The sequence below is a fragment of the Pseudochaenichthys georgianus genome, chromosome 18 (genome assembly GCF_902827115.2).
Source record: "Pseudochaenichthys georgianus chromosome 18, fPseGeo1.2, whole genome shotgun sequence".
Lineage (NCBI taxonomy): Eukaryota > Metazoa > Chordata > Actinopteri > Perciformes > Channichthyidae > Pseudochaenichthys > Pseudochaenichthys georgianus.
Window position 1 is genome coordinate 4,166,479 of NC_047520.1, and position 27,879 is coordinate 4,194,357.

At 41.5% G+C, this 27,879-nt stretch overlaps 3 protein-coding genes across 6 annotated transcripts in view; all 3 read left to right on the forward strand.

Moving 5' to 3' along the window:
- Positions 1 to 1,622, forward strand: part of LOC117463673 (adenylate cyclase type 4-like) — a 43,689-nt gene extending 42,067 nt beyond the window's left edge. For both annotated transcript variants that reach the window (XM_034106042.1, XM_034106043.1), the window contains exon 26: positions 420 to 1,622. In XM_034106042.1, the coding sequence (XP_033961933.1) occupies positions 420 to 554 (135 nt within the window). In that variant the 3' untranslated portion in view covers positions 555 to 1,622. The remainder of the gene's footprint in view (positions 1 to 419) is intronic.
- A 421-nt stretch (positions 1,623 to 2,043) lies between these two features.
- cyld3 (cylindromatosis (turban tumor syndrome) 3) lies at positions 2,044 to 19,858 on the forward strand. 2 transcript variants are annotated; one of them, XM_034106498.2, is made up of 18 exons: positions 2,044 to 2,130; positions 2,335 to 2,563; positions 4,076 to 4,193; positions 5,269 to 5,426; positions 6,157 to 6,519; positions 7,491 to 7,637; positions 8,098 to 8,203; positions 10,633 to 11,123; positions 11,917 to 12,082; positions 12,374 to 12,515; positions 13,371 to 13,487; positions 13,701 to 13,792; positions 14,032 to 14,095; positions 14,455 to 14,659; positions 16,067 to 16,175; positions 16,816 to 16,934; positions 17,264 to 17,471; positions 18,618 to 19,858. In XM_034106498.2, exons 2-18 carry the CDS (start codon positions 2,393 to 2,395, stop codon positions 18,800 to 18,802), a joined length of 2,961 nt encoding a protein of 986 aa, XP_033962389.1. In that variant the 5' UTR covers positions 2,044 to 2,130; positions 2,335 to 2,392; the 3' UTR covers positions 18,803 to 19,858. The 2 variants fall into 2 exon arrangements, with proteins under 2 accessions (XP_033962389.1, XP_033962388.1); XM_034106497.2 differs by lacking the exon at positions 2,044 to 2,130 and adding an exon at positions 2,164 to 2,247.
- A 686-nt stretch (positions 19,859 to 20,544) lies between these two features.
- emc4 (ER membrane protein complex subunit 4) lies at positions 20,545 to 27,093 on the forward strand. 2 transcript variants are annotated; one of them, XR_004553962.2, is made up of 7 exons: positions 20,545 to 20,687; positions 21,523 to 21,664; positions 22,499 to 22,613; positions 23,792 to 23,945; positions 24,988 to 25,148; positions 26,608 to 26,696; positions 26,965 to 27,093. XR_004553962.2 is itself a non-coding variant. In XM_034106080.2 (6 exons), exons 2-6 carry the CDS (start codon positions 21,564 to 21,566, stop codon positions 26,641 to 26,643), a joined length of 567 nt encoding a protein of 188 aa, XP_033961971.1. In that variant the 5' UTR covers positions 20,545 to 20,687; positions 21,523 to 21,563; the 3' UTR covers positions 26,644 to 27,093. The 2 variants fall into 2 exon arrangements, 1 of the variants encoding a protein (XP_033961971.1); XM_034106080.2 differs by having other exon boundaries at positions 26,608 to 27,093.
- Positions 27,094 to 27,879: the final 786 nt, after the last annotated feature.

The following is a 27,879-nucleotide window of genomic DNA, read 5'->3' on the forward strand; positions in this document are numbered from 1 at the left end:
CGAGGGCCGCCATTGGCCCGCGGGCCGCACTTTGAGAACCCCTGGTATAAAGAAACTACATGACAATCATATGACTTCACATCACCACCGCTAAGCTAACGGTGCTAATGTTTGATGTCTCATTGAGTCACTTGTTAGCAACAGGCTTTTTTAAGATGTGGAAAAGCTTCAGACATTTACCAGTGGGGTACTTAGTGATTTTATGTCGTGGAACAAGACGTGAACATCTTGTAAGCTTGTGTTGAATCAGGCAAACACCAATTAGAAAAAACATCCAGGCGAGGAAATCCTTTGGTGCTAAAATGCTAAAAGGAATGCGTGCTAAATGCTGAAAGTAATGTTTAAGATTCTTTAAGAGGGAAACATGTATGGTTTCTAAACACTCACACATTATGTTCTCCTTTTCCCTCTGCTTCCAGGTGACGGAGGAGACGGCCCAGATGGTGGAGAGCGTGGGATACAACGTCACTCTGAGAGGTGTCGTGAACGTGAAGGGCAAAGGGGAACTCACCACCTACTTCATCAACAAGGACCATTCGCTCCCTCAGTACTGAGCTGTGGAGATGCTAAACTGACTATCACTCAGACCTGGGGTCCTCACTTTAGCAGCTAACGTTTGGTTTCATTAACTATTACCTTCCTGTGACCTCACACACTTCGCACTGACTTTAAGAAGCTGCCTTCGTCTTCTGGATGAGACACCAAATAAAATCTGAACCGATTAAATGAAGAACTGGAAACTGAAAGCAGAGTTTTCTCCTCAGGGATCGTTTAATGGCACATCATGTTGCTTACGCTGTATTATTCTGAGAACACATCATCTGAAATGATCGTTTTGGTACGTTTAACACTTCTGAAATACATGCGCTATCCAACAGCGTTCATGTACCTTTAATTTATTGGGGACAAAAGATAGATGTACCAAAGATTACAGTTGTTTAATGAAGGATATGAAAGGTAGTTTATGCCTCAAATACGCATATATGTCAATATAATTGTTTTATTTTAACTTATTTACATGTTTTCACTCCATTGTGGTTTTACTGAGCAGCGAAACGGCATTTAAAAAATGTTACAGAAGTGTCTTTAAATGTAGGAAAAATGGGGTTAAACAATGTGTACTTTGAAGAGTCATGTGATACTCATTGGTGTTTCCACAGGTTCCCATCCTCCGGTATGGTGGGTTACGAGTTAACCAATGAAAAGGACTCATCCTCTCGCACCCCATACACATTTACTAGTACATATTGTTTACTAAAGGTGTCACGATCCATATAAAGCAAGGAGCCACTGGTTAACGGTACGATCGCTCACTGCTGGAGACGGAGAGCTGTGCTGCAACCATGTTGATTTAAATAAGAATCGTTTTTATATTCACTACTGCCCACAACTGACACATTAAGCTACAACACTTCAGCATCCTGGTATACAGATGTGCCAGGACAAGTCTGATAAAGCACATTCGATATTGCACTTTTACGTATGTTCTCCTATATGTTGTCTTTTTTTAAAGGTAGTTCTGCATTACAATCCAAGTGTTGATTGAATATGTATCCTTTTCTTTTGAGTATGTATTTCTGTGAGGGATGATGTGGAAGTGTGAATGCAAGAAATAAAATGTATGTTCATTATAGAGAAATATTTTTCTATTTTATTTATAAACTAATAAAGAAGATACAGCTATATTCTGTCTGTGTATATCAAATTTGTCTCTATTCAAGAACAATATGTACATCAAACATATACAACACATTGACATCAGGGGGTACACATAAACAGAAATATATATTATAATATACATATTGTTGTAATTCTAAGTTAGAAAGGAGAATATGTGGTTTAGAGTCAGTCCATGTCTTCTCTTTAATGTGACATTTTCTCAAAAACATCATATTTTGCATGAATACTACATGGCGTGTGAAGAACTGGAATTTCCCGCAGTCTCGGAAACGCCCATGTGCGCTCTGATTGGCTGAAACAACTCCCCTGGTGAACTTTTCTCACTTCCTATTGGCTCCCGCTGGTGACTGTCACGCTGCTTCCTGCTTTACGGTGCGGTTTGTTGTTATTGAAGCGTAGCTCCTTTAAATGTGAAGGGAACTATATTGACGTTCAGAGTTGATGAAGTTGGTGAGTGTTTTATAAAAGCCTACATATTTTTCAAACAAAGTTAACAACGTGATTTGTCCGTCGAAAATGTAGTGGCGATATAGTTTGTTTTAAAAAATTGACCTCCTTTTGAATGAAGTAAGTTTAAAGTTACCTGTCGAAGGTGAACTCGCATTTCCACCCTGCTTGTCGTGGTTTTAAAACTACTCTTGATTCATCTTACAGGTTATATAATGGACTTAATTCCTTCGTGAACCCGGCTATAGAAAAAGACACGCAGAAGATGTCAGGGGCTCATGAGCAAACCAGGAAGCGACGCCCCCCAAAAATGTTCTTGATCTCGACCGACCTGAAGGTTCAGGATCAGCTGGACGGAACCATTAAGCTGCTGCGGGGGTTCATCTGCCAGGAGCAAGAGGCGGGCCGGAGCAGAGGCGACAGCTACTGGGTCAAGGTATAATAAACACACATATGCTTAAAAGACAGACTATCAATTACAATGGACATACGTGTAAGAAAGTAAAGAAAACATTAATAGTTTACCCAGTAAGCCTTTATATTTGCATGCATCAAATAAACTTGATCTCATATTGTATGCATGTAATATTAAGTTAGCTAATTATGCAAGCTATAGCAAACCAGCCCATACTACTGTAACTTCTCCTTTTTATCAAGACAATATAATACTCTATACCCAATTCAATTATATATTTGTATACTTTTTATAATGTATACTTTTTTATATATGTGTATATCATGATAGGTGTGTGTATTTATTTTATATTGATTTGTTTATTTAATTTAATCTATTTTCTATCATGTGGTGGCTTGAGTTTAACTAGCTCTTTCATTTGTCCACCTTGAATCGTATCGATACAGATACTTAAAAAAAACACCGAAACTCAGTTTGATGTCAAACAAGATAAAATCATTTCTTACCTTTCTAACTCTTGATGTAAAAGGCGGTTTAAGGTGAGAGAGGACGGGCAGTTCAACACCAACCTAGGGCTGCTCGATTATGGCAATAATCATAATCTCGATTATTTGGGTCAATAATTAATATCACCATTATTAAAAACGATTATCCATTTACATTGAAAACATCCACTTATTTAAAAAAAAAATGAACAGTATGTTTTTAACAGTTGATTACCCTGAACTTTAAGTAAAATTCAACTGAAAAACCAAAAAATAATAATATCCCTTCCCTCAGCCTCACTGCACCCCCCTTCCGTTTAACCACCATGGGGTCTAGAGCCTTCAGCCGCTCTGCACCCCACCTTTGGATTGGAACTCCCTCCCACCTGACATCCGCAACACTGACACTCTCCCCATTTTCAAATCACGCCTCAAAACATATCTCTTCACACTCGCATATCCACCCTGATCGTTATCCATCACACATCCTCTGTTTTATTTATTTGATTTGTTATATACTGCATTGTCTTGTTTATGTTTCTCTGGTGTTAGGTATTGTGTATCTTGTTTTGTATGTGTTTGTACGGCGACCTTGAGAGCCTTGAAAGGCGCCTATATAAAATAAATGAATTATTATTAATAATAATTAATTACATTACATTGCATTTAGCTGACGCTTTTATCCAAAGCGACTTACAATAAGTACATTCGACCAGGAAGACACAACCTTGAATTAAAATGAATAAATAATCGTTTTATTTCGATTATGTTGTTTTCATAATCGTTGCAAGCCAAAATCGTAATTGCGATGGAAATATGATTAATTGAGCAGCCCTACACCAACCTACGACTTATTTCAATTCACTTTAATGAATGTGTCTGTGCTGCATTTTAGATTAAGGTATGAGCACATGTTGTTGATTCACCCTTTTTAAACTTTAATCTCACTTCCTGAGTGTGGTACCCTGTGGTTCCTTCACACTCACTGCTGATTTCTTTCCACTAGCTCATATTTGTCTTTCTCTCTGCCTCCTGTTTCTCACCACAGGTGTTAGACAATGACTTCATGTTGAAAATAGAGAAGAAGTTCCTGCTGGAAGTCCCGTCCGACCTCAGCGGCCTGCTGGAGGCTGTTTCTGATCCTGAGGCCCGACTAAAGCTTCTAAGTAATGCATTTAATACTAACTAGCAGTGATGATAGTGGAAGTACAAATATTGCAGAAGTAACAATTACAATTACACTATGTTCTTTTACCAAACAATTGTAACGCTTTTTTGACAACCTTCCTGTTGTCCTTGGCTCAAAGTTGACCCGTTCCCAAATGTCTTTTGTCGGGATAAAGGTTTCTTTTTTGTTAATGACGGATACAAAATATGTTTTTATTTGTAAACTACATTTTTCCACACAATGTATTATGAACACTATCATTGGGTTTTTGATTGTATTCCAATGTATAGCATCTGTGGTCTTCTGGGGTCAATTTAGTGAAATCATCATCAACATTTTTGCCTTTTTTAACTCAGAAATTAGGTTTGATTTTGTGCTAATGAAGTCTTATTGACCCTCATTTCAATGAGAAGAGTACAACTAAAACCAAGTGGGAAATTATTTATACCATAAGCTTTTTAAAGAGTCAAAACACGAAGACAAAAGTTGCTCAGTTGACAGAAAGACAACACAAGGGTTAAATGTGGAACATGTGATGTATACAGGGGCGCTCCTTGCGAACAGGCAAGGCAACAGGCAACTGCTTGGGGCCCCGGACCAGAAGGGGGCCCCCAAAGAAGGTAGTTTAAAAAGGTCCACAGCAACGACAACATGAAACACCCTTTAATTTACTGCAACGACATGTCGGGAAACTCCCTCAAGGCGGCCCCTGGCTTGCTCCGCTCCAGAGGGGGGGGGGGGGGTCAAGGGGCCCCCAGTGAATGTTTGCCTAGGGCCCCCACCGACTCTAGGATCGCCACTGGATGTATATGATGTTAAGATAAGATCTTTAATTTGTCATTGTACAAGTACAACGAAATTACAATCTGAACTCAAGGTGCCAACACGCAACAACAAGACCATATAAAAACAAGAAATGGGACTTAAATAGACATGATAGGGAATGTACATAAACTCTAGGATCGCCACTGGATATATATGATGTTAAACAACTAGCTTTTCAATGTTATATTTATCATATCAGTTATTCCCTCCATCTGTAATAAGGTTATCCTTGTATTTGTATTTTCTAGGAGATCCTGGGAAGCTGCAGACTTGTGCGTCTCTGCCCGTTGATTCTCCGCTCTGGGTCCAGATCGGCCAACAGGATGAGCTGGCACAGGCAGACCTTAAATACATCGGGCCGCGCTCAAGGGGGAGCAGCGCTGTGTATTTTGGGGTACAGCTGAAGGTAAATCGTGGATATGAATGTGACACCGCTATTGATATCAACGTTTTAATCTCTAAGATTTCAGTCCGTGGGGGATTTGGCAAAGCGGCTCTGATACGACGTTAGGTGGAGAGTGAAATCAGTGACATTTAAAAAACAGTAACCTTGATAACATGCATACCTCACTTATGTGAATATATATGAAAATAATACAAAAAAAAGTTTCCATATATTAAAAAAATTAGGATCAGAATACTTTATTTATCCCTTTGGAAATAGAGTTTTGTGACAAATGCTACCTTTTAGAATAAAATATATAGAATATTTATAATACGTAAACATTAGAAGTTGTAATGTGTAATGTAGCGGCCAAAATCATATAGAACATGTAATAAAATGAAAATATAAACATAAGAAATTAAAGTAAGAATTTACAAATAGTACTTCAACATTATTAATAAGACATAATATGATAACTAATATATCAACACTGGATTTAATACCAATCGAATAAAAACAATTCCCTCTACATAGAACATGCGGTCTATTTAAATGTCGGTGAAAGGCTGTGATTGGTCAGTTCACCTGTCAGCAGCTCCATCAGCCTCTCCCCTGTTTGTCTCCTTTAGTTATTTCAAGTGTTTCATGCTAAACGAACCCCCCTTTGGAAAATTCGGATCTGACCCCATGGTACCTTTTTTAGTTTTCGCCGAAACTATTCCTCTTTTTGAAATGCGCGTCTCTTCTGCAGGGCTCAGCCGCCGGTAAAGGGTCGAGCAACGGCTCCTTCAAGGACCAGCGGCTCTTCAGCTGCCCTGAAGCCTGCGCCCTCTTCCTGCCCGTCAGCCATGTGCACATCCGAACCTGGACCCACAACAACGTGCAGGACGCTCAGGAGCGAGCCAAGGAGCGAGACCGCCACCGCAGCAGCCACGGCAACGGGCAACGCGGCAACGGGCAACACGGCAACGGGCAACACAACAACGAGCGGCAGCATCCTCAGCATCAAGGTCGTCACATCAGTTTCCATCACCCTCGCCCCAGCAGCCCCCCCGTGGGTTTCCTCCCTCGGACAGCAGAGTCAGCACCAATCACGGCTCAGAACCAGAACCAGGTTATTATTACTATTATTACTTTTTCACTTTTTAATGCTATTTTATTTATATTTCCGAAATATATTGGACTGTTTATTTCTGTGTCTTAATTTCTCTTATGTACATTGCCTTGTGTTTTTTATGCTGCTGCAACGCAAAAAAATCTATCTATCCATCCATCCATCCATCCATCCATCCATCCATCTATCCATCCATCCATCTATCCATCCATCTATCCATCCATCCATCTATCTATCCATCCATCCATCCATCCATCCATCCATCTATCTATCCATCCATCTATCTATCTATCTATCCATCCATCCATCTATCTATCCATCCATCTATCTATCTATCCATCCATCCATCCATCTATCTATCCATCCATCTATCCATCTATCTATCTATCCATCATCTATCTATCTATCTATCTATCTATCTATCCATCCATCCATCTATCTATCTATCTATCCATCCATCTATCTATCTATCTATCTATCCATCCATCTATCTATCCATCCATCCATCCATCCATCCATCCACCCATCTATCCATCTATCCATCTATCTATCTATCCATCCATCATCCATCTATCCATCTATCTATCTATCCATCCATCCATCCATCTATCTATCTATCTATCTATCCATCTATCCATCCATCTATCTATCCATCTATCTATCCATCCATCTATCCATCTATCTATCCATCCATCCATCCATCCATCCATCTATCCATCTATCTATACATCCATCCATCCATCCATCTATCTATCTATCTATCCATCTATCTATCCATCCATCCATCTATCTATCTATCCATCTATCCATCCATCCATCTATCTATCTATCTATCCATCCATCCATCTATCTATCTATCTATCCATCTATCCATCCATCCATCTATCTATCCATCCATCCATCCATCCATGCATCCATCCATCTATCTATCTATCCATCCATCCATCTATCTATCTATCTTACTGATGCAGGTCCGAGCCCCTGCATCCCCTCCTCCGCTCCATGTGGGCCAGAGGGTGATGTTCCCCATAGAGGACAACGTCTACGGGGGGGAAGTTTGTTTCTGTGGTCTTCTGCCGGGTCGCTCCTCCTCAGGGATGTACGTGGGAATTCTGCTGGTCAGTACGACACAGGAGATAAGAAATGTGTTTTTTATTTTATAATTTTAAGTTATCTATAGTTGTATTCTTGCTTATTGGCAGCTACTTTTAAAAACACACAAAAAAGAACAAAACAGTTTAAGTTTTTTACATTTCATCTCCCGAATTGAATGCCATCTTTTCCTTCTGACGACTCCAATAAAAGGAAAAGATTCTCAAAATAATTATTATAAGAAAATCCAGGATTAAAAACGAAGCTGTAAACTAAAAATACTTCACTTTCAAACTAAAAGAAAACCTTAAGGTTAAACATTTTCTTAATTTTCTTTTTGATATAATCACATTACACTTGTTTCTCTGATGCTGCAGCCACTATGTAAATACTATATGTATACCTGCTAATGAACCCACATGACCTGATTCCTTATTAGAGCCCCATACTAGTGATGAGTATGTTGTGGTTGTCTCTGTGTTACAGGACGCTCCTGTGGGACAGTGGGACGGTCTTTATAAAGGAGAAAAGCTCTGCAACATTCCCTCTCCGCTCCACGGAGCATTAGTGCCCATCAACAAGGTTTCCTCAGGTACGGCAACGGTTGCACAACAACACACTCGTATTACGATATGATATACTTTATTCTCCCCGTAAGGATATTTGTTCTGGTCTCCGTCCTGCAGTTCCGCATACATGCCAACATTTAAAAATTATATTACATGACATGTGAATGTTAAGAAGCTCAATGGACAGAGAGTTCAGCCTGATCTTGGGAACGCTGAATCTTCTGTATTGTGTATAAAGTAGGGCTGTCAAACGATTACAAATTTTAATCAGATTAATCACAGCTTAAAAATTAATTAATCATGATTAATCACCATTCGGACTATGTCCAAAATATGCCATTTATTTATGTATATTGTTGTGGGAATGGAAAGATAAATGAAAGAAGGCGGATATATCCATTTAACATACAGTATCTATATTTATTATAACATTGTTCTGCGTGTCAAAATGAAAGACAGCCCACACACCTATCAATCATCAAACCGTGGGGTCTCAATTCATTACGTGTTGATTTCTATCAACGGGGGAGTACTTCAGGAAAGTCGACAGAGGGGGGGGGGCTAGTGGAGTACTTCGTGACCACAGAGCGTGAACGTTGTGATCAGCTGTTTTAGCGCAGTTCTCCAGTGAAGGGGGGGGTCTCCCTCCGCAGCCGGTTGGCGTAGTTTTGGCACAGTTCCGTTGTACAGACCGACGTTAACAGCAGCCCTGTCTGTGCTCACGGAGACCGACTCTGTCGTCCGGTGATCTAACCGCCTTCTGGAAAAGCTTCACAAGTACGTCGGTACGCAAATGCGCTTTGAGACACAAGTGACGGTACGCATTTCAGATTAGGCACATAACCTGCGTACCAGTTATGTGCAGCCCTGTACTACAGCAAAAGTATTCTCCGTCGGGACTTCCTGCAACAACACCACGCCGTTATCAAAGATGTTCTATTGAGAAGTCGATCACTACGTGACAAAAGTTTTCAAAACCGTGGCTACTGAAATCAATCTTACTAACTGCTGTCGGTGCAATTTACTCCGCGCGAGTTGGCAGACTTTAGTTTGCTTACTTTAACATCATTTTTCATGGTGGGGCTAAAACATTTCTTGGTATGGGTGTAGCCTACCCCATTCATACCCTGGCGCTGCCACTGGTGGCACGTATGGGGCGGGCCATTCTGCACATGCGTTAAATGCGTTAACGCAATTAATTCAAAAAAATAATTACCGCCGTTAACGCGATAATTTTGACAGCACTAGTATAAAGCATTAGTCCACAGCCATGTATAACCAGGTGAAAGGTTCACTGTGGCTTACAGGGAGGCTTTGGCAGAATATATGGCATACTATCTAAAAAACCTTTGATAAAGACATTTCAGAGTTTTTTTGGTTATATATTCCCTTTGGGACGTGACCGTGTATCTTTACCAGGACCCCATCATTTATTAAAGGGGACCTATCATGCAAAATGCCCTTTGTGATGTCTTGTATACATAATCATGTGTCCCCGGTGTGTCGGGGAACTCACGCAGCGTCAGAAAATAAAACCCTCTCTTTTCCTCCGTACCCAAATCTCTAAAAACGGGGCTACAACGGAGCTGATCCAGATTTGCGTCCGATATGACGTAACATCTGAAATGTGGACCCACGGGCCAATCAGAAACGTTGCTATCAGAAACAATGCCCGACTGTTTTGGACGTAATATGGTCGGTGTTTGCATTAGCATGGCTAACACTCAGAGCTAACCTGTACTGGAGAGCATGTGTGTGAAGAAGCAGGAAGTAGAAAGGAACTCACCTTGTGGTTTAACCGGAAAGAGAGAAAGCCTTTGAGCTCCAGACTGTTTCAGATCCTTGATAATCCATGATATGGCGTTTCATCACGGCAGCATTTAGTTTAGACGGTAGCTGCCGGGTCCCGCATGAGCTCAGACCCTTCCTTTATTAATTTTTTTTAAAGCTTTATACCCAAAATCAGCACTTTTGAAACAGGAAGTGAAATGGAGGGATACGAGGCATGGCTAGAATGGGTGATCTGTTTGGTATTTTGAGCAAAACACTTCATAGATGTGTTTTTTATATATCTATGCTATTGCCTAGAAATAGCATGAGGTGACCTTTAATCATGTTTGTTTAATCCTGTAATAATGCCTGCTGGATTATTAACCCAAAGTATGCATGAAAGAGATGTATTTATACTGGTGGGAAAGTTGGATATTTATAAAAGTATTAATCAAAACATTAAAGTAAAAATGTACAATTAAGGTTCAAATAAAATGCAACAACAATATATCGATAAACACTAAAGGTTAGTGTAAAATATGCAAAGAAAGATGGAATAAAGTAAAAAAAAATGTTATTATTATACAATATATAACAACATAAATAAATAAAAAATTATAATTAATCAAATAATATAAAAGAATATTAATTAATTCCAACTCTTCTTGCATTTTATCCCCAGATTCGAAACCCCACCATCACACCCCTCCTCACCAAGTGACCAAATCCATCCTGAAGCCGGCGCCCCCCCCCATTAAGCCCCTCCCCCTGTCGGCCCCCCACTCTGCGCCCAAAGTCGCCCTGATGCCCCCCGGAAAACAAGGGGTTAAAGTTCCTCCACTGCCGCCCCCAAAACCCAACAACAAGCCGCTTCTTCCCCCTCTGACCGCTCCCAAACCCCTCAGCCCAACGTCACCCACCTTCACCCCCACACACACCCCCACACACACCTCCCCTGAACACCCCCATCACAACGGCGTTCACGGCCCCCCCTCCCCCTCGCTGAGGTCTCCGGTCAGCAGTGAGGCTGTGGAGGAGGATGGAGAGGCGGGGCTCGACGGGGGGCTGGAGGTGGGGTCCATGGTGGAAGTGAACGACCCGCCCCTTTTTGGGGTCATTCACTGGATTGGACGCATCAGTGGGGTGGGAGAGCCGGTGGCAGGGATCGAGCTGGTGAGTTTTTATTCAGTTGTTCAGTTAGAGTACAATCGGTACATCCGAATATCAGCAAACTGCTACTCGACATTGGGTCCTGGTAATAAGAGGGAAAGGGTTTTACAAGATGGCTTCTCATTTTTGTTATTATCAATTTATACAAACTCAAAATGCAATTACTTGCAACTCTAAAAGTCACTATTCTATTGAAGTCCAGATTTGCTCACATCGCTGTCCTCGTAACCCTAACCTGTTACTTAGTTTGAAGACAAAGGTTATATCGGGAGGAATATAGAAAAGCAATGTTTTTTATTTGGAAATGTAATGAATAATTGATATAGTTTATGCATCTGCTTTAACCTTAGCAGTAACAATAATAATAATAGATTTATTTTGTTAGCGCTTTTACAGGGGCTCAAAGACACTTTACAGATAGTGAAAAGAAAAGAACAACAAATAAGTATATATAGTTAAAGTCAAATAATACAGACGGGTGTGGTGGTGCAGCAGGTCTGTGAGGTAGGGGGAAGGGGTGTGGTGGTGCAGCAGGTCTGTGAGGTAGGGGGAAGGGGTGTGGTGGTGCAGCAGGTCTGTGAGGTAGGGGGAAGGGGGGTGGTGGTGCAGCAGGTCTGTGAGGTAGGGGGAGGGGGTGTGGTGGTGCAGCAGGTCTGTGAGGTAGGGGGAAGGGGTGTGGTGGTGCAGCAGGTCTGTGAGGTAGGGGGAAGGGGTGTGGTGGTGCAGCAGGTCTGTGAGGTAGTGGTCGTGATGTGATGAATGCATGAATCAGGGTGTGTGTGTGTGTGTGTGTCAGGACCAGGATCTGTCTGCAGGGACAGACGGCAGTTACCTGGGTGAACGTCACTTCCGTTGCCCCGCCAACAAGGGGCTGTTTGTGAAGCTTCGCAACTGCAGGCGGGACTCCAGATTCCCCGCCCCCGAGACACCTGTCAATCAAGTGGAGCGATGCAACTCTATAGGTAGGATGGCATCAATACCTATTACTACTAATACACCACTGTATAAACTGTATACATATACCATATTATATAATGTAGTACAATGTGCACATTTGACATACATTACATTTCAATAATTAGTTGTAATTCTTACTTAACCCAATTTGAAGTATAATGAGATCTCCGTTCCAATATCTAACAACTTTTAGAGGAACTATGAGATGACCTCCTGCAGCCGTGACATCTGTGTGTCCTGTGTGTGTCCATGGTCAATGATTGATGTTGTCCCACTGTGTCTCCTTTGTCTCCCAGCGTTTGCAGAGTGGGGCAGTGAGCGTGTGGAGGACAACTCCCCCCCTGTGGAGGGGGAGGAGGCCGTTGAGCTCTACGAGGGCTGGAAGAGAGGCATTCAGGGACACCTCAACTCCTGCTACCTGGACGCCACGCTGTTCAGGTGACAACACAACGCTGAGGACACACCTGGAGCACGGGTCGGCAACCTTTCTCATATGAAGTGCCATTAAAACAATGATAATAATGACGACCGTCGGTTCCGTGATTCTCCAGAACGCACAGATGGCCCGTCCGCCCCTGTGTAGCATGTTGCTTTCGATGAGATCGCCACTGGGCTTTCAACTAAAGACACAGCCACGCAAAAACGGGGGCATTTGTACAGCTCCTTATGGGTCCTGCAATTTGTGCAGTGCGGCGCGCTCCGGCACTTCACTCCTGATCGCTCCACCGCGGAGGAAAGCAGCAGCAAGTCGCCTGGCGTTAAAGAGAGCGGGCTGCGCTGCGTGCATGGCTTCCTTCTGCAGGTAACGGGGAGACGCGCTTTGGCGGCGGTCTCGTTCAGGATCCGAAAATACTATTGAAATATTTGCACGCTTATTCCACTTATTCCCAGTGTGCCACTGCTGGGTTGCCGACCCCTGCTCTGGAGCAACAGAAATAATTGTTCTGCAATATATTAGTTATATGCCAATGTATAAAAAGATACATACTTTAACTGATACTGTCATGATTTGGTGAAAAAGTAATAATAATAATAATAATTTCTTACATTTATTATAGCGCTTTTTCCAGTGCTCAAAGTGCTTTACAAATACACATCACACATATTGCGATTATTGTGGACGATAATGCGATTTTCGATTGCGATTCAATCGACAAAGTGTAATGTGTACTTGCTTGGTCAGGGGAAGGAAAGAGACATCTGTATTTCTCAAAGAATCATAAACAAGTACAATAACAACCATATCTTAGTATAGTACTGTTTTGAAAATAACGTGTGTGTGTGTGTCTCCAGTCTGTTCTCCTGCTGCAGTTCTGCAGACTGGGTTCTGTTCTGGCCCTCGGACCCCGACAGCGACTCCAGCCTGGCTCAGGACCTGCTGCGCTGCGAGATCGTGAACCCGCTGAGAAGGTGGGTCAATGTCTCTCTATGAACGCCACGAGAACAGTCATGTTACAGTTGTATTTGCTACGGGTGGCGATACACGAACAATCACCCGTATAACTACTACATTCCAGTATTAAACATTTGACGCAGATCCATTATGAACCTTCTGGCAGATCAGAAGTCACCATGACGACGAGTGTGTTAAATACCAGGCTCAAACATCTGTGTGTTCTTAAGGTATGGCTACGTGTGTGCCAGCAAGACGATGGCCCTGCGGCGACTGCTGGAGGCCGCCAACAGCAACATGGGCTTCACCAACCAGGAGAAAGGTGTGTGTGTGTGTGTGTGTGTGTGTGTGTGTGTGTGTGTGTGTGTGTGTGTGTGTGTGTGTGTGTGTGTGTGTGTGTGTGTGTGTGTGTGTGTGTGTGTGTGTGTGTGTGTGTGTGTGTGTGTGTGTGTGTGTGTGTGTGTGTGTGTGTGTGTGTGTGTGTGTGTGTGTGTGTGTGTGTGTGTGTGTGTGTGTGTGTGTGTGTGTGTTCTCACTGAGGAATGTTGTTCTGTCTGTCAGATCCTGAAGAGTTCCTCAACAAGCTTTTCCAGCTCCTCCAAGTCGAGCCACTCCTCAAGATCAGGTAACACACACACACACACACACACACACACACACACCCTGCTTCACTGACACACGCCAGTTGTTTCTCTCATAATGCGCGCCTCTAAGTTGAATACAGTTCAAGGTTCCAGTGAAAGTGTCACCACGCGTGTCTTTGAGCTCTTAGTACAACATGTGTGTAAAGAATCTTTTAATTATTCAGCTTTCTTTTGTCATCTTTTCTCGACATCTGAGTTTGAATCTTCTAAAAGCAGTTTTAAAATGATTGACACTAATGTTGTATTTCCAATAACTGCATCACATGACCTGTCGAAGCATCTCAACACGATGTAAGGCATCAACACGCTCTTCATGAAATCCTCTCTGTGCTTCTTCCAGATCGATGACTCGGCAGCCTCAGGAGGGCCACCTGTACCAGCTCTTCCCGCCGACACTTCCTCCTTCTCCCACCTCACCTTTACTCGTCTCCCCCATCGGCTCCCCCATCCCTCTGGCCCCGCCCTCGCCCAGTCGGATGAGAGTAGCGAGCGTCCAGACGCTGCTGGAGTCTTCCTTCCTCCACGCTGGCCTCAAGTTCGTCGAGGTAGCAGAAATAAAGTGTTAAAGGTCCCCTTTGATACTGTGTTTCATCAGTACATCACATGTCTCCGATAGATACAGAGCCTGTCTCTGATTGGCTGAAACACCAAACAGATCTTCCCATAATCCCCTCTGTTTCAGCCCTGTTTCCAAAGTGCTGATTCTCTGTCTGTTGCTTTAGATGAAAATAAGGAGCCCCTCCCCACGCCCCTCAGAGAGACATGTGGTTACAAAGAACTCAATGGAGCTCTAGGAGGACATTCAGGGGATAAGGGGGGGGGGGGGTTACCTTGGTTGCTGATTGGCTAATGGTTACACAAGACAACACATCGTTATGACATCATCAAGTGGGCAAAATCTGATCAGCTCATTTTCAGACAGGTTTTTATAGAAATAGATCAAAAAGAGAGAGAATCTTTGTTCCTGAGACTTTCAGAGTCTCTTTACACAGAGGGGACACATGTTGATGTAGAAGAGACGTGAAGAAGAGGGGACACATGTTGATGTAGAAGAGACATGAAGAAGAGGGGACACATGTTGATGTAGAAGAGACGTGAAGAAGAGGGGACACATGTTGATGTAGAAAAGACATGAAGAAGAGGGGACACATGTTGATGTAGAAGAGACACGAAGAAGAGGGGACACATGTTGATGTAGAAGAGACACGAAGAAGATGGGACACATGTTGATGTAGAAGAGACACGAAGAAGAGGGGACACATGTTGATGTAGAAGAGACATGAAGAAGAGGGGACACATGTTGATGTAGAAGAGACGTGAAGAAGAGAGGACACATGTTGATGTAGAAGAGACATGAAGAAGAGGGGACACATGTTGATGTAGAAGAGACGTGAAGAAGAGAGGACACATGTTGATGTAGAAGAGACGTGAAGAAGAGGGGACACATGTTGATGTAGAAGAGACATGAAGAAGAGGGGACACATGTTGATGTAGAAGAGACGTGAAGAAGAGGGGACACATGTTGATGTAGAAAAGACATGAAGAAGAGGGGACACATGTTGATGTAGAAGAGACACGAAGAAGAGGGGACACATGTTGATGTAGAAGAGACACGAAGAAGATGGGACACATGTTGATGTAGAAGAGACACGAAGAAGAGGGGACACATGTTGATGTAGAAGAGACATGAAGAAGAGGGGACACATGTTGATGTAGAAGAGACGTGAAGAAGAGAGGACACATGTTGATGTAGAAGAGACATGAAGAAGAGGGGACACATGTTGATGTAGAAGAGACGTGAAGAAGAGAGGACACATGTTGATGTAGAAGAGACGTGAAGAAGAGAGGACACATGCACAATAGGTGACCTTTCAAATAAATGACTTTTTTTATCTTTTGAGATTAAAGTGTATTCAATGTCCCCGTCCCCCTGTCCCCCCCCCCCCCACCAGGCTCCCTCTTGCCTCTTACTGCTCATGCCTCGCTTTGGAAAGGACTTCAAAATGTTTGACGCCATCCTCCCCACGCTCAGCCTGGACATCACAGACCTGCTGGACGACAGTAAGGGCCATTTTGGGGAAATAACCAATATTATTTTATTATTATTATAATATTATTTTTGGAGCGTAAATGCAATCACGAGAAGTAAAAAGCTAACGTTGGCTTCAAGACAAGGAACCAGAAGTAGTAAAACGCTGACTCATCCAAGCTTTAGGACTCATTCCTGCACCACTCTATTCAGACCTGGTTTTATTTGTAATCAGATGAATGTATGTACCGTACTTTCCGGACTATAAAGCGCACCTGCATATGAGCCGCAGCAGCTAAACTGTCCGTCTGTCTTGCTCTCGTTCTGTCTCTCGGTTCCACTTTTACTTTGGCGCGCTACCTGTCTCACTCTTTTCCGGCCTCCAGCTTTTCCTGCTGGAGGCCGCCGCTTAGAGGTGGCGGGCGCGGACCGGTCATAGAGCCCATAGTGTTAAAGGTGGTTAATTTTACCTGTAAAATCCATAGATTTAGGAGGTTCCCTAGTGGCCGTTAGCTGTACTGAAAAATGGGGGGAAAAGTCGCGGTTTATAGTCCGTAAAGTACGGTAAATGTCACCTGTGCAGAAGAACTGGCTACATTCACATGAGGTTCTGTGGACTTCATCGAGTTTCCTTTTTAACTGACGTGTTTTTGTCTCTCTCTCTGTCCCTAGCTCTGAGGCAGTGCAGTATCTGTCAGGCTGTGGCTGAGTGGGAGTGTCTGCAGTGTTACGAAGACCCCGACATCACCCCCGGGCGTCTCAAACAGTACTGCAGCACCTGCAACACACAGGTACCCACCTCTCGCCTTGATCTGACTCTAACAAGAAGGAGGTGCAGGTTTAAAGGATATGATGTGCTCCAGGACCAAAGCATGGGCAAGCTACTGGATCCTGTGCCTTCATAACATTCTGGTGCTAAAGGACATTATATTTATTTGTATTACTTATTATCTTTAAAGCCTTTGTGGCTGCAGTGGATTGTTTACTGACGTTATTTGAAGTGTGTTTTTGTATTTCTTATAAAATAATAAGGAGGTTGATGTGGAACACTTACCCTCAGTCTTAATGTTTCTATAACATAGAGACAAGAAACATATCATATGTGTATTTCTCTCCTCAGGTCCACAGTCACAGGAAGCGTGCGTCCCACCACCCTGTAGATGTTGCTGTCCCCGGGGGTCCGTGGACCGGCCCCCTGCTGAGCGCCCGGCAGCGGATGTCTCTCTTTGCGGTGACGTGCATCGAGACCAGCCATTATGTTAGCTTCGTCAAACACGGACCCCTCCCCACCGACTGGATGTTTTTTGACAGTATGGCAGACCGGGAAGGTAAGAGACCCTCGCTGAAGTACATTATGATACAAACAACTATTAAAAAAAAACGAAATACCATCTATAGATGATTGATACGATATCATTTATGAAATTAAATATTACCCCGATGCGCCCTTCTTTTGTTTAACTGTTTGAATCTTTTATTTAATGATCTGTCAATGTTTTATATTGAAAAGAACACACCCCATGTTCTTGATGAAGCCAGAAATCTAGGTGTAGTCATGGACTCTGACCTGAGTTTCAACAGTCACATTAAAACAGTTACTAAATCAGCCTACTATCACCTAAAGAATATATCTAGGATTAAAAGACTAATGTCACAGCAAGATCTGGAGACACGTGTCCATGCTTTTATCTTCAGGAGACTGGACTACTGTAATGGTGTCTTCACAGGTCTCACTAAAACATCTATTAGGAAGCTGCAGCTGATTCAGAACGCCGCTGCTCGAGTCCTCACTAACACTAAGAAAGTGGATCACTCCTGTTCTGAAGTCTTCACACTGGCTTCCTGTGTGTCAAAGAATAGATTTCAAAATACTGCTGCTGGTTTATAAAGCACTGAATGGTTTAGGCCCAAAATACATTTCTGACCTCCTGCTAAATTATGAAGCATCCAGATCTCTCAGGTCTTCAGGGACTGGTCAGCTTTCTGTCCCCAGAGTCAGAACTAAACATGGAGAAGCAGCGTTCAGTTATTATGCTCCAAATATCTGGAACAAACTCCCAGAAACCTGCAGGTCCGCTGCAACTCTGACTACTTTTAAATCCAGGCTGAAGACTTTTCTTTTTGTCGCTGCTTTTAATTTAACTATTCACATCTTAGACTGCACTGTAACTTTTATCCATGTATTTTTTCTTTTAATGTTTATTTTATTATCTTTTCTTTTTAATGACTGATTTTAAATGCCTTTGTCTGAATGTCTTTCGTTTTTTGTAAAGCACTTTGAATTGCCTTGTGTTGAAAGGTGCTATATAAATAAACTTGCCTTGCCTTGCGCTTATTGTTGTTGTTTTGTCAAGAAAAAGAAAAAATACGGACCACTCAAAAACTAAAACTATTTAACTACATATGTGCACTGAAGTTGAAATGTGATCCAAAATTAAAAAAAACACTATTAAACTGTATTTTCTCTCACCCAGGTGAGCAGAACGGCTTCAACATCCCCCATGTGAAGGCGTGTCCGGAGGTGGGCCGCTTCCTCAGCCTACCAGAGCAGGAGCTGAGCAGAGTTGATCCCGCCTCCATACGGGAGTCGGCCCGCCGGCTGCTGTGTGACTCCTACATGTGTCTGTACCACAGCCCCGATCTCAGCCTGTACAAGTGACACACACACACACACACACACACACACACACACACACACACACACACACACACACACACACACACACACACACACACCCACTGATCTGAGCGTGGAACAAAACACTGCACAGCTGAACATTTTCTCCTCAGGCTGTAGTTTCTAATGCAGAATACTAACTTTGGAGTAATGCTACTCGGAGCCCTTGTTACTTTCTCCTGTGAGCTATGAACCAATCATTAACTTGTTTGTTTCTCGCCCTGTTCGCACCATGCAGTAAAATTCCTCTTCGAGATTCAAGCCTCAGTCTGCGCCTACAATTACCTGAAAAATAAATACCCGGTGATTCTAGTTCCAAGTATATTTGTTGTGTACGATGTACTTATATTGATGTTACTTTGTATTCATTTGTTTTCTTGTGCTGGAAAAGCAGATGCAGAGTTATCACCTCAAGTGACTTTCTGCGTTTTTCAAAAGATAGTTGTGTATTTATTTTTCAGCAAATTGGACGAGTTGCTGTCTCTAATCTGAAAATGCATTTAGGACCTATGTACGTTTTTGTGATCAGCGATTTTCATCTCAAATATGACAATGGGCTCAACGTCCTTGAGACCAGCAGTATGATCCAATAATGAACAGACAGCCTGCAGCTTAAGAGCACTTACTGTATGTATTTAACGATGTGTTAGTCTGATGGGTTGCAGTACTGGTTTTTACTCCTGAGTTTACCTGTGCCTTAATATTTGCTCACACTGTTAATAACTTTCTGTATCATATAACACACTTTTCAATTCCAATTTGCACTGCTTCATTTACACGTCAGTATGTGTGTGTATATCAGCTGTGTCTTAAACTGACTGTAAAGATTGCACATCTTTAAAACGTTTGTACTGCTTACAGGTTGTTTAATATAGTATAGTACAGCTACAAACAATGGGGACATTGTACAGAAATATAAACGTTTTGATGCTATTCTAGTTTGTTTATATTTCTCTTTTTCATTGAAATGTCTCTGCAAGCTGCAACAGGGTGTCCGCGGGGTATTAAAAAGTATTAACTGGCATTTCCCAAGGTATTACATTTTGTAGCTTGTTTTCAATAAGTATATAAATGGTCCAAAGAGGTTGTGTTCTACAGTCTGCCTGAATGTAGTCATGGCGTAGGTGTGTAGTGTGATTCTGTGTAGTTTATTCATGGCGTCCCGTTGGGTTTGACGTCATCTGAACAGGACATCGCACGCTCACTGCTTGATAGCGCGAAGGTCCGTTTACGCCGGTTGCTAAGCAACATCGTTACGGGGAAATGCAAGTTTACGTCCAAATGGTTGGAAGATAAGGAGCTGGAAGGACAATCAATACTATATTATAATAATAATATACTGTATTTAGTCAATGTGAGGTAAAGTGTGTCGCCAAGGTAACCGGTTAAAACTCAAAGTGGCGATGAGGTCTTAAGATGTATGGAAAGGGTCTTAAAAAAAGTCTTACATTTGACTTCAGGATTCCTGCACAAACAAGGTACAATATGGCACATACAAACAATTACACCAAATTAAAGTTAAAAATAAAATACCTTAATTTAGAATAATATGAAAGTTGTTACCAGATTACAATAAGTAGAATAAAATAAACAAGATATTATTCATTAGTTTTAAAGAAACTATATGATATATATACTCCTGTTCGTTTTTATTATATTGTGGAATATCTTTAAAGCATGTTTGTTTACAGAAATAATCGTGACGCAATATCCGGATGCAGCGTAACGCGTCACCTTTGCGTGCCCCGGAAACAGTGAGTGACGAATGGTCGATTTGTTCCCCAGAACAGCAAGCTACATTGTCACTAATTTCATCAAAGAATACGATAAATAAACCATATAGCAGTGCTTTGGATGCTCTTATAAGGTAAGATGAATGTTCAGTTACAGTGTGTTACATTTATTTTAGATATAACTTCCTGTTTGAGTTCACAACAACGACGAAGTGTTGATAGCATCATCATTTGCATCGTGTTAACACGATTTAATGTCATTTGTCATGCTAACGTTGTATTGTATTAAAGAAGATTGCACAGTTGCATCAGCTGCATTATTATCATTACACTTTGCTAATGGCAGCCTCCTTGTGGCGTTTTAATTCGTCTAACGGAGCGAGATTCAATTAAGTCAATTGTATTTAACGCATGACATTTTACCTTATGTAATTCACATATTTACAACTCCGTATTTTGGAGGTAAACAACAATATGATATGTTGTTGTCGTGATTGAAGGTGCAAAACAATGAAAGCATTTCCCAAATGTATGTAATACACGTAATTGTCATTTTAATAATAAACATACTACTGGAATTTTGTATAAAAACGGACTATACATGAAAACATCAGGATAAACAAAGTCAAAGAATGCTAGTTATGACTTATAATATATGTGTTGTAATATATAATATATATATATACATGTTTTCAACTGGAAAAACTAGGATTAAAGTCAGTAACAAGCCCAATTTTTACAGCAGACAGTTGTGTAAAAACTAGATTTGTTACTGATTCTAATCCTATTTGTTTGTTGTTGAAAGCATGCATATGTTATATTACACACGTAAATATATGCAATGGTTGTATATTCAATTCCTTTTGGCAATGGCCCCGAAGAATAGCCATATCTGTTATTATAACTGAACTATATTTTTACAGTTTATTCCAGTCTAACTTGTTTGTTTTTCTTATTCTGTCTATATAGCTGCTTTCTGTCTCTGAGGTCCAGCAGTAAAGCGGGTTGCCATGGCGTCTCCAGGGGGACAAGGTGGAGGAGCTCTATCGACTAGAGGAGGCGGAGCCAGGAGGATGAAGTGGGCTCTGGAGCTGAGCATGGGCAACAGCAGGTAAACAAACTCCTGCAATAATATATCTAATAGGCTACTCAATACTGACATACAGGAAGTCCAAAGAGACACTTAAAGCTGAAATAATACTCTGTGTAACATTTTAAACTATATAAGACTTTGTCTGACACCGAACAATCATGGACTACTCCTTGTACATGTGATGTTTTTGTGTTGTTGTTTTTTGTTTTGTTTCTTTCCGTCAGCTGTCAAGTGGGAACTAAGTATTTTTTTGTAAGTTTTTGTGTTTCTCTTACATTCCTACGACACTCTGATGATTGGCTGTGAATAAGAAAATATGAACATGGGAGGCGTGTGGTGCAGTGGGTTGTGCGTTGGTGTTCTGATCAGGGGGTCACAGGTTCAAACCCCACGGCAGTCAGCATGTCATTGTGTCCCTGGGACAAATCACCCCAAATGTCTCCTGTGGGGATTGTCCACAGTATTGAGTATGTAAGTCGCTTCGGATAAAAGCGTCTAACAAGTGACATGGAATGTAATGTAACATACAGACCTTCTATTTCTTTATTTATTTTGAGAAAGGGGCAGGTAAGGTAATATAAGATTACTTTCTTCTCCCTGCTCCTTTTCGGGTATGGTGTGTTTATAGAGACATGTTTTGTTAATAATTGTTATACATTAAGTTGTGCATACCATGAACGGAACAAATAGAAAGGATATGAAATGAAATGTACACTTGTAAGAATAAGTGCCTCAGACTTCCTGTTTGAGTTCTTAATTCAGCCAGTCCATCCACGCCTATGTCTCTCAACTTTAAAAAAAAAAGAGTAACAGTCGTTCTCATGGAATAAAGCGAAACTCTCTGTGTTGCAGGACTCGTGGTGACCGTCAGGGCGGTCAGGGAGACGTCGTTTACCCCATCGGCTTCTCAGAGAAACCCGTCCCCGACACCAGCATCCAGGAGACGGACAAGAACCTGGTGGAGAAGGTAAAGCCTGGAGGGAATTAGATTAGATAAACATCCTTTAAAGGTCACCTATTATGCAAAATGTTCCATGTCTCTTCTACATCAACATGTGTCCCCTCTTCTCCATGTCTCTTCTACATCAACATGTGTCCCCTCTTCTCCATGTCTCTTCTACATCAACATGTGTCCCCTCTTCTCCATGTCTCTTCTACATCAACATGTGTCCCCTCTTCTTCATGTCTCTTTACATCAACATGTGTCCCCTCTTCTCCATGTCTCTTCTACATCAACATGTGTCCCCTCTTCTCCATGTCTCTTCTACATCAACATGTGTCCCCTCTTCTCCATGTCTCTTCTACATCAACATGTGTCCCCTCTTCTTCATGTCTCTTTACATCAACATGTGTCCCCTCTTCTCCATGTCTCTTCTACATCAACATGTGTCCCCTCTTCTCCATGTCTCTTCTACAACAACATGTGTCCCCTCTTCTTCATGTCTCTTCTACATCAACATGTGTCCCCTCTTCTTCATGTCTCTTCTACATCAACATGTGTCCCCTCTTCTCCATGTCTCTTCTACAACAACATGTGTCCCCTCTTCTTCATGTCTCTTCTACATCAACATGTGTCCCCTCTTCTCCATGTCTCTTCTACATCAACATGTGTCCCCTCTTCTTCATGTCTCTTCTACATCAACATGTGTCCCCTCTTCTCCATGTCTCTTCTACATCAACATGTGTCCCCTCTTCTCCATGTCTCTTCTACATCAACATGTGTCCCCTCTTCTTCGTGTCTCTTCTACAACAACATGTGTCCCCTCTTCTTCATGTCTCTTCTACATCAACATGTGTCCCCTCTTCTCCATGTCTCTTCTACATCAACATGTGTCCCCTCTTCTTCATGTCTCTTCTACATTAACATGTGTCCCCTCTTCTCCATGTCTCTTCTACATCAACATGTGTCCCCTCTTCTTCATGTCTCTTCTACATCAACATGTGTCCCCTCTGTGGAAAGAGACTCTGAAAGCTTCAGGAACAAAGATTCTCTCTCTTTTTGATCAATTTCTATAAAAACCTGTCTGAAAATGAGCTGATCAGATTTTGGCCACTTTATGATGTCATGACGATGTGTTGGCTTGAGTACCCATTAGCCAATCAGCAACCAAGGTGCCTCTAAATATCTCATCCTCTGTGTTACAGCGCTGTTGGGACGTGGCTCTCGGGCCCCTGAAGCAGATCCCGATGAACCTCTTCATCATGTACATGTCGGGCAACACCATCTCCATCTTCCCCATCATGATGGTGTGCATGATGGCCTGGAGGCCCATTCAGGCGCTCATGTCCATGTCTGCCAGTGAGTATCCGCCACAAAGCTATATATGGAAATCACTACATTTGAATATCATTTGAGATCGAAGTTGATCACCTAATGTCTTTCGTTTTTTGTAAAGCACTTTGAATGGCCTTGTGTTGAAAGGTGCTATATAAATAAACTTGCCTTGCCTGCGGTATTACATATAAAAATATCCAAAAGCTTGGGTTGCGCTCCTGCACCCGTCTACCTCTACTAAGCAGGATTTTATTTCACTGTACAGCATTGGATTTCTACTTTTAGCTCATCTTAATCTATTTTACTTGGATATATGTAGCTTCTCCTGCATTACTTACACATTAGTCTTGCAGCATACTGTTGTACTTTTTCTACTCTGTTCTTGCACTATTTCTTATTGGGTTTTTTATTTATTTATTTCTCTATATATTTATGTTGCATTGTTTGATGAGCATGGGACCTAATATTTCCATTGCCATAACTATACTGTAGTTGTGCATATGACAATACAGCCTTTAAACCTTTGAGCCATGTCTAATCTCCTGTTTCCCCATCCCCACTTTTTAAATATTGGACCATTTTACATTTTTTTGTCCATTTTTTCCCCCCTCAGAAATATTTGTATTAGATTTTTCAAAGACAACAACAAACATCAACACATTTACACATGTACCCTTTCTCCAGCCCCAAACAGACCGGAACAATATGTGCAAGGATATGACATCTCTGGAGTACAAAACAAAAAAACAAACAAACAAAAGAGACAGTAGCTAGAAGTCTAGGACAATAGACAGAGTAATGGAAAAAGAAACAAAAATAAAATACATAAACACAAATAACAGTAGCAGTGTTAATAATAATTATAATAATACAAATGATAATAATAATAATAATAATAATAGACAGTACAGTCAGAAATAGTACACCATCATCATGACTTAAGCTTCTTAAAGTGTTTTAGGAATGGTCCCCATACATTATTGAACTTGGTACTTGAGCCACAGGCTGAGTATTTGTGTGTCCATTTGTACCCTTTAATTAATGTGTGTGTCTGTGTGTGTCCCAGCCTTCAAGCTGTTGGAGAGCTCCAGTCAGCAGTGGCTCCAGGGCCTCGTCTACCTGGTGGGGAACCTGCTGGGCTCGGCATTGGCTATCTACAAATGTCAATCAATGGGACTGCTCCCCACACACTCTTCTGATTGGCTGGCTTTCATAGGACCCCCTGAGGTAAATGCACACTTTCTGCATATGTTTCCTGGTTGGTTCTTTAATTTCCGTACAATACCTCTTAATGAATCAAGCTTTAATCCTGGATGTGGTTCACCTTCAGGCCAGTAGAGGGCAGATCAAGCCCATTTTGTAATTCCATTAAAAAGCACAGTAACACAAATAATTAGGGATGCTCCGATCGCCAATTTTGGTGCCGATCGCCAGAAACAGTATCGGCCAATCCGATCGAGTGGGCGGGGCCTATGGGGATCTTCCATTTAAAGTGATGTTTAAAATTCAGCTAATGGGGCTCGTTCACTGGCGCTTCCACAAGCAACAACCAACATAATTATTACATTCAAATTATGTACATTATTCAAGTTTACATTCACTTTGGATAATAACACGGGAGACAGCCTGTCAGTATCTCATGCAGCTCACTGATCCAGTAATGAGTGAGGAATACATATATGTATAACTAGTTTAGCTTGTTCCAGAGGTAGATCAAATAGCTAAGTGTGTTAGGTCTAACTCTTAGTGTGTGTGTTGCTCCGCTCTCCGGTCCGTCTCAGCGAGTGGAGCTGCAGGATTTCTGCTTCACACACGTTGCACACCACTATTTTTCGGACACCTTAAAATACTGCCAGACCGGTGAAGCCATTTTGGCGAGCTTGTTTTGCCGCACAGAGAAAAGTGTCATGTATTTTACGTCATGTGATCGTCTCTCGCGATCGGCATTTTTAGAGAGCACCGATCGATCGGCAGAGAGTGATTATCGGCCGATATCGATCGATCGGAGCATCCCTAAAAATAATTGAAAATATAATCCAATCAAGATTTTTATTTGTTGATATAATGGTAAGGCTCTAATGAGAAAATATTTTTGTCCCACTTATTTTTTATCGTACCTAATTCCGAGAAGTATTTCTTTATTGTATTTTTATTTTATTTGTTTTTTCATAATGCAAAATGCTAAAAAAGTTAACAATACATAGAGAAATAAGAGAAATACACAACATCCAATAAGTATGACTAGATTCAAAAAAGACATGCACCTAAAAATGCACTCAGTCAGTAGGGGCTTGGACTGTGAGCCGTAGGGTCGCCGGTTCAAGTCCCCGACCAGACCTACATATGGAGTGTGGACTGCTACTTGGAGAGGTCCCAGTTCACCTCCTGCCCTGCCTTGGTGCCCTTGAGCAAGGCACCGGACACCCCCCTTCCCCCTTCACTCCCATTGCTCCCCGGGCGCTGTACACTAGCTGATCCTAGTGCTAGACTCCTGGTGCTAGGATGGGTTAAAAGCAGAGAACACATGTCACTGTGTGCTCTGCATGTGAGAGCATTAAAGAGGGTTTCATCCCTCCCCAATTCTATTCTATAAATAATGTAAATCTATTAATTCCCTTAGTGTCTTTGTTTTCTAGTAAAAGCCAAACACAGGCTTGATTTAACCATGTCCTTTCCTTCCCTGCAGAGGATGGAGATCATGGGTGGAGGCATGGTGTTGTGAAGAGGATGGAGCGTTCTTATACCAGATTCAGATATTTACAGAGGTTATATAATGTAAATTCTACTCGTATTCTTTACTTCATTCAGACTTCTGTTGTTTCCTGTTGATGTTTTCATACAGGTTTAAACGCCAGCAGATCATGTTGATTTTTCCATTTCTTTACAGTTGAAAAAACATAATTTTACAGTTTTTGGACAGAATATAGAATTAATTACGTCATTAAAACAAAACTGTCGACATGGCAGCAAAGTAAATAATGTTTTATTCTATTAATCTAGTTTTCTCTTCTTTTTTCCCATTCTTCTGATTCTCTTTTCGTAGTGACGCATGATTTCAGCATGCTCGCCAGTAACATTTACTAAACTGTTTTGTAATTTATGAGTCTGTTTTAACTTATACTGATTTGCTACATGAGAATGTTCTATAAAATGAATAAAAACCTTGAACAGACGTGTTGTAAACCGTGTGAAAAAAGAACAGCTTGTGCTTCATACTTTTTGTTATGGCACAGGCTGCTTGTTTTTGTCCAAATGTGATGTGGAGAAATGGAAACCAAATGGCTTTGGCAGCATGTTTTGATGTACAAACAATGCACTTTCACCAAGAATGTCATGACATTATCTCTCTTTAAAGAACATTCAGATTCTAAACAATGGCAGCAATCAAACTAGGCCAACGTGCATCCACAGTGGTGTAAAAACATACATTTATTTGCTCAAGATGATAACATATTTCACTCACAACCACAAGAAATCTAGGCTTGAAGTACCAAGATAACATGATTAATAATTCAAGGATGGTTGTGCAATGTCACTTAGTATATTTAAAAATAAATATAGTGAGAAATGGTTGATTTCGGTTTATGGAAATATTGCATTATCAAGAGTTTTACATCATTGTGGGGAAGCACCTTCCCCCTTTTTGGTGTATTTTCAGGTGTTTAACTTTCTGGACTAGCCAAAAATATACATTTCTAATTCCTTGTTTTACCAATACATTGTCAGAAAGACCATATGATGGGCTTCCATACAGAGGCAGAATGGTATTGCCAAAACAGGGTCCCTTTATTTTTACTGCAAACAACTGCGTGTAGAACTTGGCAACCTATATGCAATACATCATGGTTACAATGTTATTACAATATACATTTAATTCAATTAGAAAAAAAACAGAGCACAAAGAAAACTTTGCAGATTTCTTTTTCTCTACAAAGTGATTGCTAATGTTCTGATTTGG